Genomic DNA, 16827 nt, shown 5'->3' on the forward strand with positions numbered 1-16827 from the left:
ATACCTCAAAAAATAAAAGTATTTTTAAAGCCTGGTTCATAGTATCGTTCCTTCCCTAGCTGGTCAATGCTAAGGAGTCTAAGAAGCAAAACAGAAAGAAAGAGAAAAAGGAAACCGTGGCCACAGGAGGGTGGAGCAGGCAGTGGTGTGGATCTGAACCTTCACTCCCTGCTTCCCGGAAGGCAATTCCACAGAGACCGGTGCTGGAAGCCACGGGGGCAGGGCTGGGGCTGCAAACATTTAAAACCACCTCAACGTCGGGGCTAAGGAATGAGAGCAAGCCTCCCATTTACCACGTGCCCACACCCGCAGCTCTGAGCAGTTAAGCAGCACCCACCCAGCCAACTCCTCTTCTGGGGCAGGGGTTGTCCTCACCCTAAAGGCAGAGGAAGAGGAGTTGGGGGGACACTGAGCCTTGCAGAGAGCCACTATCCACCCTTCCTCCTCCTGATTCCCCCAACAAATACGTGAAGAGCCTGTTCTAGGCCAGGAGAGGAAACACTGGACAAACGCCCTACACGTAGCTTGTCTTTGAGGACGTGGGACGGTCATGGGCTCTGTGGGAGCTGGTGGGCTCTGTGGTCCTGGAATGCAGTGGAGTGACTAGAGTTTGGGGTCAGAGAGGCGGAAGGAATACTTAACTATACCTGGAGCAGCCCCAGTGAAGAGGGGGTTAGGGGCAGGGAAAGAATATTCCAGGCAGGGGTGATGGCCAGTGGGGGAGGGGAGAGTGGAACAGCAAGACATTTCTCCCTCTTCCTATCCCTCTTTCTCAGACAGAGCCCCGCCCCCCAATGAGAGTTGAATTCAAGTGATGGGCATTAAGGAGAGGCACCCATGGGCTTACCACCAAGGGCATTTGTGCCCAACAGAAGTTTCTGGGTAACCCCACTGTGTGTAACAAGGGGGTGTTTCTATGAAAAGAGCCTTTGGGGGTCCCTGTCTACTATGAAAACAGTTATTTCTGGGGAGAGAGGACTGTCCCTAGTGAAAAGCCTCAGGCATGACTTCAGCATTTATAGAAAAGATAAAGAACTGGCCCTGGCGCCAGAAGGGCAGTTTGGCCTGGGAGCCAGGAGTTCAGGGCAGCAGGAGTCCATCCTCGGCCCTGGCTCACCTGCTGGGGTCTCTCATCTTGAGCCCCCTACTTCTAGAGGGTGCCCAGAGCTGGAGAAATCTGACTAGCTGGGTCCAGAGCTCACCTTCAGCCACTGAGAGGGGAGGAGGCCCAGGTGTGTGTGTGTGTGTGGGGGGGGTGCTGAGGCCCCCAGCCAGTCAGGGGTTGGGCTGGAGGAGACCAGGGGCCCGGCCCCACGGGCCTCTATTCGGCTCATCCTGCCAATTGTTGCACCCTCTGATATCCAGGACTGCAGTCCAGGCCCCGAAGTCCTTCCTGCTCAGCCCTCCCAGATCTACTGTAGAGGGAAGAGGCTTGAGCCTTCCGCCCTCCCCTCCTTCTTTTTCTCCACCGTGGGTGCCATTCTGTAGGCCCCCGCCTATTCTCTGCGGCAGTGGGAGCTCCGGGTGCTCCCCCGGCCTCTAGAACTCAGCAGAACTGTTTCTGTGGGGATTCCATCAGTGGGAGCCTGCAGTGAGGCCTGAGTAAGGGGCGGGCCAGCAGGTGACCCCTCTACACTGTGAGGAGGACCATCTGCAGGGGATGATGGGTGGCTTCAGGCCTGGGGCCCTGGGATGCCATCCTCCCACGGTCTTACCAGCTCCTAAGGGCCCACTGCTGAGGGGCCTGCTCACCGAGGGCACGTTCGTGGAACACTTGCCGAGTCTATAACAACGTGGGCACAGAAGCCTGACCAGTCACCAGGGCACTAAGCCCCAATTCAGAGGCTCCAGGGTGTAGTTGCGTTGAACACGTAGCGAGCCCAGTGTCTTAGTACAGTAGGCTGGCTTCTCTTCGACTACCCAGCCTGCCAGCCCCGGGGCCAGGAGGAAGGGGGGGCAGCTGGGGTGCCTGGAGCTCAGGAGATGATGGGTCTGGGGCTGCTCTCCCTGAGGTCTCCTCGGGTCTGAGAGAAGGTGCCTGTGAGATCCCTGAAAGCCCTCTCTAGACTCTAAGGACCCGAGTGACCCACAAGGGCCAGTCTGTGCTCCTCTGGTGCAGAGGAAGAAAACGCCCTTTCTTCTGCCTGGGGGCTTTGACTTCTGTTTTAGGAAGCTGACATCTGAGCCAAACCCTGTCACTGCCTTCCTTCTCCGTGTTCTCCCCTCCATCCCACCCTTCTCCACAGCAAAGTGCTGAGACTGGACGCTGCCCTCAAGCTGCCCTGAGTCACCCCCCCCTCCCCCGGATGTGTTCACCTTACAGTTCTCCCAATGAGTCCCTGGGGCGCGTTTATGAGCTTCTTCTCCTTCTGGGCTGATAACGGATAGCTCTCAGGCGCAGGGCCCCTCTGCTCTGAGGTGATCAGGCAGGTGGCCTCAGGCCCCAGAGAAGTGCTCCTTCCTCCATCAGAGCCTGGGCCTCGAAGGACACCTCCCTTTCCTACCTGGTGGTTTCTCCGCTGCACAGGGCCCAGGGCACCTCCCTTGGTTGGCTGGGGGGCACTGAGGGGGGCAGGCGAGGCTCTCCCTGATGTCCTCCTGGCAGCCACTCCTCTGGCTTGGCGTCTCTGGAGGCTGGGGAGAAGGAGAGAGAGTTCAGTGGATTTCTGCTCTGGAACCTCTTGAGGATGCTCTTTACTGGGCTGGGCGGCAAAGCCAAGAAAAGCACGTACCGGGCAGTTATGGACAGGGACTTGTTTATTTGTGCAGCCGGGAACTTCTAGGCAGCCCCCTTGCCGTACAGTACCTATAGCCTGGGTGCAGCAGTGCGCTCGGCCAAACACACGCAGCACAGGGAAGTGCGGGCCTATCGGCCCTGTGGCCTCCCCAGGGTCCCCTCTGCCTCTGAGGGAAAAGCCGACGACACATGGAATTCCAACAGGAGCACAGAGACGCACTAAAAAATTATTTGTGTTTTTTTCTGAAATTCAAATTCAACTTGGTGTCCTGTATTTTTACTTGGTAGGTTTGGCAGGCCCAGAGGTGGGGTTTTCTCTACTTTGAGCTGCCCCAGACGCCTTTAGGCCTGAATCCCTCAGCCCACCCGGGGCAGGAAGTGCCCTAATTCCCAGCTGCAGCCTTGAGCTGCCCCTCTGCCAAGGACCAGGCCTGGCTCATCCTGTAGACCTTTGTGGGAAGTGAGGAGAAGGCCCGGCTGACTGCCCAGGAGCTCTCCTCAGAGCCTGGGGACAGGGACCTGGACCCTTCTTCTCTGGCCCCACTTCCTCTTCTCTCTCTACAGCCCAAGGGGACCATGTCACTGTCAGAGCTCTGCAGCGACAAAGTCTGGATTCACAGCTTCCAATTTTTCAGTTCTTTTAAAAATCTCTCTGGTGCCTCTGTGATATGGCCTCTGCTTTATCTTAAATGTAAAAAGTCTTTCTGGCAGGTCTCCTCAGCCCGTAGCAAGGGCATATCTCTGACTTCCAGATAAAGAATCTGCTTCTGGCATGAAACCCAAAGGGTGGCTTCATCTACTGGACAGTCTCCACCAAGAGCTGGGTCCGGAACTAGAACTTCACCGCCTCTGACCCGTTCTTCAACGGCCGGCTTGTCTGTGCTCTGCTCAGTGGGCTTAGGAGGAGGATCCACGCTGAACTCTCCCTAGACCCTCTGTGGTTTTGGTTCAGTCCCCAGAGAGCAGTCACCCTTCCCCCCACCGTACGCCACACCGTGGAGGTGTGGAGGTCCGGGGTCTCTCAGCCAGTGAGCGCTGGGAGCTGTGGGGGGAAGGGCACCCGCCTGTGCGCCCTGAGGCTTCCTGGGACAGAGCACTGGTTTCCTATCTGCTCCTCCGTTTCAGACAGGGCCGGGCATGTTTAACTCAGGGCCCACTGACAAGGCACGTGATGCTGATATGCAACATAGTCTTGGTCACTGGGGAAATGAGAATAACTTTCCTCGGGCCATATTCTTGGCTTTACTCTTGGGGAATGATTTCCTTCCAGCACCTGGGGTGAGTTCTTTGCTTAAAAAGATTGTACTTTCCCTCAGCTGGTGTTGCTCAGTGGTTGAGTGTCAACCTATGAACCAGGAGGTCACGGTTCGATTCCTGATCAGGGCATGTGCCTGGGTTGTGGGCTCAACCCCCAGTAGGGGGGTGCAGGAGGCAGCCAATCAATGATTCTCTCTCATCACCCATGTTTCTATCGCTCTCTCCCTTCCTCTCTGAAATCAATAAAAAAATATTTTGGCATTCAGCTGATCAAGCAGTTTGAGGGTCCCACAGGTTTCTTCTCATGAGTTTTACCTTCGTGTTGACTGATGCATAGGTCTGAAGGGGGCTTCCTGAGCAAATGGCCTGCTGGTCATACTGGTAGGTCCCGGTGGGGCATTAATTCCCAGCCGAGTGAAGGCCAGGAGGCCAGACTCAGCAGCAAGTCATGTGTGCGAGGGGACCTGTGGGGAGTGGTTGGGCGAGGCCAGGATGGGATGGGAGACAGGTGAGCAAGAGCACAGAGGAGGCAGAAAGCGCTGGGGAAGCAGAACTCAGGGGGAGGGCCAGGAGGAGCCAGACCAGGGAAGGAATGACACAAAGACAATGGGATCAGGGTGGCCACCCAGCCTGCGGCCTCCTTCTCACCTTGCTCATCGACACGGCACTTGTATTGGTGGAGCCCAGCCCAGCTCACAACCAGTCTCAACATAGCATCCCAAGCATGGAAGCCAAGACTGTTTGCCACCCCTCCTCACATAGGGGCTGGGTGACAAGAGGAAGAGATGGCTGTGGCGAGACCAGCCGGGAAGCTGACACTGGCCTAGGGACATCAGTCCTGGGCTGGGCAAGCCTGAAAGAGGGTAGAGGGAGGAACAGAATCTAGACCAGAAACAGAGTAGGTGCTCACTAAGGGACTAGGGAAAGCCGTGACCCTAGGCTTGGCTTGTCCCAGAGAGGAACTGGGGTGAGGAAAAGGAACTCCAAGGGGAGCTAAAGACGCTGGCCTGAGGCTGGGAGCACCCTGGCAGAGCAGGTGAGCAGAGGTTGGTAGGCCTAGTCTCTGGCAGGTGGAGGGCACGCAGGTCAGTGTTCTGGAGTCCGCCAAGGTGGGAGGGGGTTGATGGGCAGAGGGGGAGGCTGAGAAAACAGGAGCAGGTGGAGGTTGGGAGACTCGGACTATGGTCTCAGCGTTCAGAGCAGGCTGACAGGTGCCCCCGCAGCGTGACTTGGGACACGCAGCTGCTCCTACTCCAGGCCCCCCATCTGGAGGGGCTGCTGAGCAGCTGCTGCCTCCCCGGGGAGAGCACTGGGGACGACTGGTGATTGCCAAGGCTGAGGCCCTGGTGGGTGCCCACTGTCCTCACCTGAGGAACCAGAATTTGCCAGGGCCTTCACTTTGTCAGGGCTAATATTAATTGTTCTTGAAAATAACAATAATGTCAACATTGCCAACAACATCAGCTGCCACTCAGCCCTCTCTGTCCATGATAACCTCCAATGCCGCCTGGCAGGTAACTGCATGGTAAGTCTTTCCAAAAGATAGGATCATACTGGCAATCAGTGCAAGACAGAGGGCACCCTGGTGGTTATTTTGGTAAAACTAGGATGTTTCTGATAAATAAGTTACCCTAGATGCAACTTTTTGGAGGTCCAGGCCTACGGAACTTGAAACCATTTTTAACTCAATGGCATCAGGTCATATTGGCAAAAATTGTTACACAGCCTAAAACCTCCACCCCGGCAGCAGAAACCTTTGGATACATTGGGCCAATCACCTTTTAGAAGGCGTATTACTGTTTAAAGCTCTAACAGAACCATGTAAAGAACAGATGATCAAAGCTGGCAGAGCCTCTAGCACTGCTCACCGCAGGAGACCCGCCCCCAGGCCCAGGGCGCCTGCTTCCTTTGCGCTCTGGGATGGACTGTCTGCTGTTCCGAACCGGGCTGGGAAGTGTTTGGATCCAATTGTGAGCAGATGATAAAAGTTCTCAGATGTTTCTCACACTGGAATCTGACCAGCTCCTCTGTTGTTTTTCCTATTTGAATGGAGATTAGAGTCTTATCTGGCTTGCTCATATCCTTTTAATTTCCTCTTGAAAATTAAAGAAAATACTTTGTATGTCTCTGATGCAATGCATATATATTTTTTCTGGCATCTGAAAAATACTTTTTAGAAATCAGCAGCCCCAAAGTGTCCCCACGTGCTGCCCATGTTATTACATGAAGTCGAAACGCAAGGCTCCGAAGCACCAGGCTCGCCGCCCTTGCAGACTGGAAGGTGGGCCTTGGGCGGGGACTGGAGGCAGCAGTTCCTGGCCTGTCGGGATGTCTGGGGGGACACGGGATGGTCTTCCAGCCTGCAGGAAAAAATGAAAAACAGCCATCAAAAGAGAAAGCCGGGAGATATTTGACTGCCGACTACCTTGTAGCATCACAAACAGAATTTCGAAGTACCTGAAATTCTTTTGTTTATTTGTTATTAGCAGATATAAGCCTTTTTAGGGGTATTGGTAGAAACAAGGAAGTACCCTTGCTTGCTCACGTTAGCTCTTATACATTTAGTGATACGTGGCTTAGTATCTTTCTAAGACACAATTCTATCTTTTGGCTTTGAGTGACATGGGGCATGACATTTCAACCAATTTAAGGAACCAATCTTCTGGTTCGTCCTCTAAGGATGAAATAGATTAGTGAAAGGATGGGTCCAATCAGAAAAGACGTGACATGTCATGTCAGCCATGACAACCGGAGTTAGGCGAACACAGGAATCTGCCTAGATGGTGTAGGCACGGCCTCCTGTCGGCCTGGTGGGTGAAGGCGGCTGGCAGAGACTCATTCATTCAGCAGACGTGTGTTGGGTATCTCAGTGCACCAGACCCAAGCCAGGCGTGACAGGTGGGAGCGGGCAGGGTGCTCCCAGGCCAGCCTGTATGCACAGCACTCACTCCCCTCAGCAAGGAGACACCAGCCACCTGCTCCAGTGAGGGCTTGGGTGGGAGTGAGGGCACATCAGAGCAAGCACATGCCCACCTGTCTTAGGAGTGGGCCCCATGAAATGGTTGTTCTTGAATGTCAGTTCCAGTAGCAAAGACAAGCAGACACTTAACTGTCCTAAGGGGGCAGGAAACGCTGTGTGTGTGTGTGTGTGTGTGTGTGTGTGTGTGTGTGTGTGTGTGTACGTGTATATGTGTGCCAGTCCTGAACTCTGACCTGGGGCCAATAGGGAGAATTTACCAGATGTAACACCAAGAGCAAGGTGAAGAGGCAAAGAAATGACTCACGCTGGGTTGTTACAGAAACATTTAAGCACCATAAAGACTGGCAGCTGCAGGTACAGGATGTCCTGGGAGCTTCCAGGGCTGGGGGAGAGGGGATGGGCGTCAACTGAGAGGGACCGTGCCGGCCAGGGTTTGACTAGATTTGATCTCTAAAGGGAACAGGAACCACAGGAATGGCATTCCATGTCCATGGTCGTGGAGGGGGGACCCAGCAGGGAGGTCGCTTAGGAGGCTCTCCTGGGCGGAGGAGAGTGCTCAGGAGGGCAGAGAAGGGCCAGAGCAGGAGCACGTGGGAAGGAGAGGGCTCTGCGTCCATGGATGGTTCTAGCTCAGTGTCTGGGGGGGGGGGGGGGGGGGTGACACCATTCCCTGAAGCAGGGGGCTCAGAGGACTGTGTGCTCACCCAGGAAACCTCAATCAGGGATGCTGCGGGGACAAGTCTGGGCTGAAATTAGAGATGTGGGTGTCAGCAGCATGGAAACCAGACGAGTGGGGCCTGCAATACATGGCATTTAGGATGGAGAGGGGGAGAGTGAGGGACCGCCCACAGTGGCAGCGGACGTGGAGGGGGAGGGCTATCAGCAGTGTTCTGGGGGAGGGGGGGTCAGAACAGGAAGGCCACCATGGCTGAGGTGGCAATAACTTGCTGAAGTCACAGCCAGACCACGTGGGGCTGTGAAGGGAGAGGAGGGTGGGTCAGGGAAGTCACCAGAGAGGCGAGGGAGGCAGGGAGATAGCAGCAGCAGTAGGAGGTGAGTTTGAAGAGGGAGCATAAGAGGCATTAAATGATGGAGCAAAGTTCAGACAGTGATGGGAGGAGAAGGAATTCTAGAATCCATGGAGGAGGGAGGCTTGGATCAGAAGAAAACAGGCCCAGGGGGAGGCACGCATCTGACGCTGGGCTGAGGAAGGGTCCCGAATTGCACAGGGACCATTGTATTCGCTTTTATTTTCAACCTTTCTTTTCATGATTATAAAACCAGTGTTTATCATGAAAAATTAGGAAAATATATAAAATCTATAATGTTCTGCCCTCCCAATACCTAGACATTTTTGACATCTTTTAAAAAAGGCAGATACAGCCCTAGCCAGTTTGGCTCGGTGGATAAAGCATCAGCCTACAGACTGAAGGGGCCCAGGTTCCATTCTAGTCAAGAGCATGTACCTCGGTTGCAGGCTCCTCCCGGCTCAGGCCCTGGTCAGGGTGCTTACAGAAGGCAACCAATCAATGTCTTTCTCTCACATTGATGTTTCTCTCTCTCTTTCACTCCTTCTAAAAGATCAATGGAAAAATATCCTCAGGTGAGGATTAACAACAACAAAAGCAAATACATACCCCCAAAAACCACACACAAAAACTTGGGATTACTATGAGTGGCCAGTAGGCTAGATCCACACTATTTTTAATTTGCTTTATCATTTCCTAATATATTATGAGGCTCTTCCCATGCATTAAATATTCTTCTAAAACATCATTTTTCAATACTATTTTGTGTGAATATATAATTTATGTAATCAGCCTCCTACTTTGGCCATTTAGATTATTTTTCATTTTATAAATAACCAGAGGCCCAATGCACGAAATTAGTGCAAGAGCAGGCCTTGGCAGCTGCAGCGGCTGCCTGGATCCCTCCCTCCCAGCCACATTGGCCGCCTCATCCGGAAGGTCGTTGGGTCTAATTAGCGTATTATGCTTTTATTATTATAGATGTGGCAGTAAGTACCTTTGTATATATCTCTGTAAAATTCTGACTTCTCAGTATAAAATCCTAGAAGTGGGATTACTGACTCCAAAAGTACTAGTAATTTGAATGCATACAAAGCACAGTATCAGAGTGCCCCAAGGTCACGGAGATTCTCCGTCTGTCTATGCTCCCGGCAGCACTGGGTTCTCGGGGGCGCTGGTGTGCGTGGACAGTTATGTCACTTTTTAAAGAGGCTGACTTAAAGCTCCTGAATGTCCTTTCTGCCACCCCTGCACCCCGCCACCCCCTCCGACCACACCACACCGGCCAGCTCTCTCCCCTCAAGGCTCTGCTGAGAGCAGGAATCCCATCTCATTTACTGGTGCACCCCCAGCAATCAGCACACCGTCTGCACCAAGTGACATGCTTGGAGGGTGGTGATAGACAAATGCTTTGCTATCGTGGGAAGGCCCACTGTTTCAGGAAAATGAGGTTTCTCATTCCTTACCCACCAATCAGGACAGCCACACCTGCCCCCAGGCATGGAAAATGTCTCTTCTTTCTCTACAAAGTAGAACATCTGACTCAAGAATTAACTGTGCCCATTGGTTAGATCTTATATTTATTAGACTCGCTTTATCCTTCTCTCTGCTTAAAATATCCTTATGTCATTCTTGCATCTCTGTGAAGCCAGGGTGTTAATAATTTTAAAAGGTAATTTAAAAATAATTTTTTAAAATGATGAATCAACATCCTCTTTCCTACATCAAACAAGATGAATTTTCTTAGTTCCTTTTACTTCTTCCATTCAGAAAGATATGTTTATAAACTGGATTTTCTAGTAGTTGACACTTGGCTATATTCTGAATCAAAAAACCTCCACTAAACCCCTCAGTTAGAAATGACATTTTGTGGACAATTAGGGAATCTTGATATACTATATAATATTATTAAATTAATGTTACTTTTCATAGGTGTGATAATGTGGTTAAGTATAGGATGTTCTTATTCTTAGGAAATGCGTGCTGAAAGTCTGCAACCTTTTTCAAACAGTTCAGCAAAAAAAGGTATACATGTATAGCATGCACATAGAAGGAGCAAGAGCGAGAGAACTGATGGCGAAAAGGTGGCAAAATGTTAACAGCTAGAAGCTCTTCATTGTAATATTCTTTCAACTTTTCTGTAGGCTAAAAAATACTGGTGGTAGGTTTAAGAGAAAAAGGTGTGATATTCGTTTGTATATTACTAATTAAAAAGAAAAACCTTGAGCCCTAGCTGGTTTGGTCGGATTGCAACCGGGGCATCTGCCCTGACCAGGAATCAAATCATGACCTCCTGGTTTATAGGTCGATGCTCAACCCACTGAACCATGCTGGCTGGGGCCGGATAAATTGCTTTTCAATAGAAACATTTTATTTTGAAATGTTATATACATACATCTTACATTGCAGTTTAAGAAAATAAATCCTTTTAGCCCAGACTTACACTGGGTACCCGTTCCTGTGGCCGCTGGGGGTGACTGGCCTGCGCAGGGGCTCGTCGCCGCCCCACTGCACCCCAGCCAGCCCCTTCCGCCTCGTCTTCCCCGTGTTGGTCATGATCTGGTGGAAGGAAAGAGAAAAAGGGGCTGGAGAAAGCATCTTGAAAGCTGACCTAGAAGTAGAACTTACTATATTTAATACATCAATCTATAGGAGTACGAGGCTTTGCAAATAAGAGGATGGATCGCCTAACCCTGTGGTCGGCAAACTGTGGCTCGCGAGCCACATGTGGCTCTTTGGCCCCTTGAGTGTGGCTCTTCCACAAAATACCACGGCCTGGGTAAGTCTATTTTGAAGAAGTGGTGTTAGAAGAAGTTTAAGTTTAAAAAGTTTGGCTCTCAAAAGAAATTTCAATTGTTGTACTGTTGATATTTGGCTCTGTTGACTAATGAGTTTGCCGACCACTGGCCTAACCGGTTTGGCTCAGTGGATAGAGCGTAGGCCTGTGGACTGAAAGGTCGCGGGTTCGGTTCTGGTCAAGGGCATTTCCTTGGTTGTGGGCACATCCCCAGGAGGGGTCGTGCAGGAGGCAGCTGATCAATGTTTCTCTCTCCTCGATGTTTCTGACTATCCCTTTCCCTTCCTCTTTGTAAAAAATCAATAAAATATATTTATTAAAAATAAATAAATATATAAATAAATAATAAAAGAGGATGGATCATGCCACAGATTATTCAAATTTTCTCCTTGGGTTTGCGTATTACACTATTTAGTGATATAAATTAAAAACAAAAATCAAACCATAAAAAAAAAGGAGATGAGCCCTAGCTGGTTTGGCTCAGGGGATAGAGTGTCGGCCTTCCGACTGAAAGGTTCCGGGTTCAATTCCAGTCAAGGACACAGGCCCGGGTTGCGGGCCTGATTCCCAGTAAGGGGCGTACAGGAAGCAGCTAATCAATGGTTCTCTCTCATCACTGATGTTTCTAACTCTCTCTCCCTCTCCCTTCCTCTCTGAAATCAATAAAAAAAAAATTTTTTTTTTTTAAAGGAGACACAAACAGTTGAATATAGTAATATCACATCTCTGGAGAGGACCAACTTTTGAAAGTGAGAGGGAAAAAAGACAGATTTAGTTTCATGAAAAATTAACGTTTCCACCCTGGCCGGTATTCTAAGTGGTTAGAGTGCTGTCCCCCACCAAGGGTTGTGGGTTCGATTCTGACTCCAGTTGGGGTGAGTGCGGGAGGCAACCACAGCAACAACAAATTTAACATTTCCAAATATAGAGCATATTAAAGATAAGCAACAGATTAAGAAGAAATATTTGCAGCAAATTTAAGGGATTAAAGGTTAAAATTTTTATCAGATAAGGAACTCTTATAGATAAGTGGGCAAAGAATTCAAATAGCCAAGGCACGAAACAGAAAATATCACCACAAAATAGAGAAATGATCAATCTTACAAATGAGGAAGTGAAGAAATAAAATGAAGTCACCATAGTCAAGCCGCTAAATTACTATAAAATCAAGTAAGTTGAGGCCTGAGGAAATGATTCTATTCTTGCTTTAACTAGTCTGGGAACTTGAACTTTGGAACTTTCTAGTCCTGTGTCAATGCCTGGATATATAACAGACCCAGACAACCTTCTGAAGGATTGAGGAAGAATGTGTGAGTACCCAGACCACCTGACATCCAGTTTCCAGACCATGGGCATCTCTGACCAATTCAGAGGCTAAGAATGCAGAACTGATTCTTTCAAGAACGTACTTTTTACTGTAAGAGCCCTCAGTTTTTCTTTCTTCTTCGGAATGCTGGGTATTGCCTAGTTGTGTTTCTGGTTTGCATACCCTAAGACCCTTAAATAAATCTTTATTATTTATTTCTAGCTGAAGCCTCCTGACTCTTTTTGAGTTTTTCAACACAACTAATTAGAAACTACAATTTTAGCCCTGGCCAGGGGGCTCATTTGGTCCAAAGGATCCTGGGTTTGATTCTGGTCAAGGGCATGTACCTTGGTTGCAGGCTCCTCCCGGCCTGGGTCCTGGTCAGTCAGGAGGCAACCAATAGATGTGTTTCTCTCATATCGATGTTTTTCCCTGTCTTTCCTTCTCCCACTCTCTCAAAAAATCAATGGAAAAATATCCTCGGGTGAGGATTAACAAAAAACAAAATGTTAGTGACTAGAAATTTTAGATAACTCTTTTGGAAAGCAGTTTGGCATTATATATCAAGAGTCATAAAACTGTTCATATCCTTGGGTGTCAATCATAGTGAAAGAATCCCAAATATGAAAAATGTTAAATAAATAAAGTTGTTGTTACAAAATTATTATAGAGTGAAACTGGAACAATCTAACTGTCCAGTAATAGGGGAATAATTAAGTAAAACATGCATGTTCATTTGAAATATTATATAGCCATTTACACTGATAAATACTAGGTTATAAAGAAAATGTTTATTTAAAACATTAAATAAAAGTCAAGTTATAATACTGCATATAAATGATACTTTTGATTATGCTAAAAGTATGCAAAAAGACTGGAAGGATTTAGTCAAAGATACTAAATGATTGCAGTGGCTATGTGGGATAGTAGAACCAGGAGTAATTTTTCCAAGTTTTCTGAAATATGGTTATACTATGTTAATAATTTAGTTGTCCAAAAAAGAAATCACTGAAAAACTGGTGAAATCTGAATAAAGTCTGTGGACTCCTCCAACACCAATTTCCTGGTTTGGTAAGTGCTGCAGTTACATAAGGTACTGGGGAAACTGGGTGAGGGGGCAAGGGACCTCTCTGCAAGACTTTTTCAACTTCCTGTGAATTTACGATTATTTCAAAGAAAAAAGTTTAAATTTTTAAAAAACTGGAATAATATCTGTGATTTCTTGATTACTACTGATAAGTTATTTGGGTTTATCTACAACTATTTGAGTGAAGGAGAAGGAAAGGGTCACTTTCCTATGGAAAGATCAATAGGCCTCACCTGTGTTGTGGGGACAGCCACCGGCTAGGGCAGTGGGCAGCAGGCAGGCTGCCTAGCCCTGCACTGGTAAGGGAAGAGAAAAAGACAGGAGAGAGAAGGTGGGAGGGAGGCCTCTACCCTCTTGGAGGAAATGGAACATAATTAAGCTTTCCAAATAAGAATTAAAACGTAGTTTTGTTTCCCTTTATGTCATGTGTGAAATTCGCAAGAGAGCTGGTTGAACGGCAATCACTTGATATTGCTGTCCACTCTGACCTCCCTGTCACACTGCCCCCACCCAGGATCTAGGCCTCACCACAGAGCAGGCCCCTTACATCCAGTTCTCAGCGGTACTTCAGGACCTTTCATGCCTTCTCTTCCCCCCTCTGTTTTGCCAGTCAGAACACTTGGGTCTTTCCACACAGAGCTGAGGGGGCTAAGTCTGAAGCTCCTGGGAAAGGGAGACAGTGAATACGTGGGTTCTTTCAAGTCTGTTGCCAGCCCTCTGCCTCCTCCTCCCCACTCCACTGTTCTTTGGAGATTGACCCTCCCTCTTCCTTCCTGGAGGAGAGAAAATATATCACTGATATTTGAGTATTTCAGCCTTTGGAAAACCCAGGCAGCCAAACCAAGTCCTTAAAATTTCACAGACCTAAGAAATAATTTATGGGGGTGGTATCTGTCCCCTTCAATGAGTGAGGAAACCGAGTCTGGTTTATGGGACAGAATGGTCTGGTTTATTATCAAGGCTCCCAAGGAAAGGTCCTTGGTGAAGAGGGTTCAATGTGCAGGGCCCAGGACCTCTGCATGTGGCCTGCCTGGTGTCTCGGAGCAGCCACTGTTTCCTAGTTATCCTACCACCCTCTGAACTTGCAGGGGGAGCCGCGATGTGGCCCATGTGATTTCTGGGCCCCTCAGCTGCAAAGGAGCCTTTCTGAGCTGGCAAGATCATAAACAGTATCTGGTTCAACAACCTGCTGTCTACACAGAGTTCCACAGAAATGATCAGGGGTTGCTGGGAGAGAAAAGAGAAAGGGTTCCTGGCACCCACCTGACTATCCAGAGGAACTCAGCTTTCTCTGTCACAGATGGAGAGTGTATTTGAAAGAACAAAATTTGCCTCTAAAAGTTCCGCTGCTAAAAAAATTTAACCGCAATTTAAAAAATGCAGCTCATGATTTAGCTGAATGTAATGTACTCAGTAGCAAACAATGGTCAACACATGCCAATTTAGGTGAAAGATATATTTTCCATATACAGTAGGTCCTCGGGTTATGTTGGAGATCTGTTCCTATGGCGCGACGTAACACGATTTTCGCTGTAAGTCGGAACCCACCTACATAAGCACCTACGTCACTCACATGGAGCACATACACAGCAGTAATGAAGTGAAACAGTAAAAAAATTTAAAAGAAAGGTAACGATTCCTGACCTTTACTTGTGGTAAATAAATAATAAAAAACATAAAGCACTTATGTACATACGTCGAAATGACGGAACTTTTTTTTTATATAAATAAATGGGAGATGGCGAAGTAACCACAAAACGACTTACGCCGAGTCCGACGTAACCCGAGGACTGCCTGTACTAGCTTTTGAGTACTGATGAATCACTTAAAGAAATTATGACATATTATAAAGTATAAATGTATATACTTTAAAAATACCTTCCCAGACTCCCTTGCAGCTAGGGGCCATGTGACTCAGTTCTGACCAGTAAATAGTATGTGGATGTCACCAGATGGAGCTTTGGGAAAAGCACATGGAGGGGGTGGGTCTGGCTGGCCTGCATGTTTGGCCTTCTCCCCGACTTTATTATGAATTTAATTCAAGAGCTGCATCCATCATCTCATGACCAAGAAGCTCAAGCACATGGATGAAGGGCTGACACACAGGGCAGAACTACCACAGGGCTAATGGAATTAAAGCTTCCAGGCCCCAGAGGGGGTCCTACTAATGTGTTTTTGTTTGGTCATATGTTTTTTTGTAAAATTTGCAGAAGTAGGATATTTGTAATCACTTAATACTGCTGTTTTCTCCTACTCAGACTTCCCTTGTAACAAACAAGACATGTGAAAATTAAGAAGCTGGACAGGTAGATAATTACTACTAAGCATGGGCAGACCTTCAGATATTATGAAGGTCCCTGGCCTCTTCTGTTCACCAACAGGTCTACTAGTGACAGGTAGCTAGGGCCACTTCAGGGCACTTCAGGGCCACTGGAAACACACTGGCTAATGTGGAACTTCTCATAAACACAGTATCGTAGCAGAACAGACCAAACCCTCATATGTTATGGCAAACATTCAGGCCATCAATGGTCCATCTCTCCTTTCTATTTCAGGGCCCCCAGCCCCGTCACATGGTACTTACTCCCAAGTACTCTGTGGTCAGAAGCTTCTCGCCTGAGAGTTCGCCGAGCTGGGGCTGGATCAGTTCGTCTTTGTCCAGATCGGCTTCCATGGTGTCATGGTCCTCCTGGTTCAAAAGAGACATGGGGTGAATGCTCTGGCCCCCCTGCCACAAGTTCCCAGCGGGCACTTGCCACAAAGCGAGGAGGCTTTAGCCCAACCACAGCAATGCATGGGTCTGCATTTCAAAGGGACTCAGGGGCAGTCTGCCTTCTGCTCATACCTCTGCAGGAAGATGAACGGGAGAATGCCAGCCCACCTCTTTAGGAAGCTGGGTGCCTATTAAACACTTTCACGACCACAGCTGAGAAGAGGTTCAATAAGACGCTCTACAGGATGTATCAATGTTAACATCCTGGTTGTGGCATTACACTATAGTTTTGCAAGCTGTTACCATTGGATGGAACTAGGTAAAAGGTACATAGGATTGTTCTGTAGTATTTCTAACAATTGTATGTGAATCTACAATTACCTCAAAATAAAAGTTCCAACTGTAAAAAGAGAGGAGTTAAAAACAAAATAATAGCATTTATGAGCTGGTACGCATCTGTGTGTAATCAAATGCCAGCTGAGCAGCAGTCATAGTAACGGGGGCCCCGTGGTCCTTTCCCACCCCCCGCCAGGACTTGGGTGAGTGCACTGTCCTTTGCAGGTTAAGTGATAAAGATCAGTACAAAACAGACCAGACCTTTGTTGCAGGGGCACTGACCAAGGAAGGCGGAGTCCATATGAAGTCAGGGAGCTGGCCTGCTGTGGAAGCAGGAAAGGGGGATGGGTGGGCCTGGGAGGAAGCTGGCAGTCCAATGTGGGGGGTGGAGAGGGGCTCGTAGAGGGGGTGCCCCAGGTCATCACGCCCTGATGACCATGGTTCCTGAGATCATCTAACCAATCCTTCCCCTAATTCCTTGTCCACTCAACACCCTGTAATTTGGTTCCTCTAAACTTGCCAACAGGAAGAGAAAGCTCTATTCTGCAAACATGAGTGCCCTGTTTTATTTTCAAACGAATTTCCA

The 16827-nt window shown here is 48.7% G+C and overlaps 1 protein-coding gene across 1 annotated transcript in view; it reads right to left on the reverse strand.

Annotated features, from left to right (window-relative positions):
* The window catches only part of ARMC9 (armadillo repeat containing 9), a 111760-nt gene that overhangs the window by 9944 nt on the left and 84989 nt on the right, over positions 1-16827 (reverse strand). The window contains exons 20-23 of the mRNA XM_008160208.3: positions 15777-15881; positions 10446-10561; positions 6218-6354; positions 2505-2634 (exon numbers count right to left, since the gene is read on the reverse strand). Coding sequence (XP_008158430.3) covers positions 2505-2634; positions 6218-6354; positions 10446-10561; positions 15777-15881 — 488 coding nt within the window. The remainder of the gene's footprint in view (positions 1-2504; positions 2635-6217; positions 6355-10445; positions 10562-15776; positions 15882-16827) is intronic.

The sequence above is a fragment of the Eptesicus fuscus genome, chromosome 11 (genome assembly GCF_027574615.1).
Source record: "Eptesicus fuscus isolate TK198812 chromosome 11, DD_ASM_mEF_20220401, whole genome shotgun sequence".
NCBI classification, from domain to species: domain Eukaryota; kingdom Metazoa; phylum Chordata; class Mammalia; order Chiroptera; family Vespertilionidae; genus Eptesicus; species Eptesicus fuscus.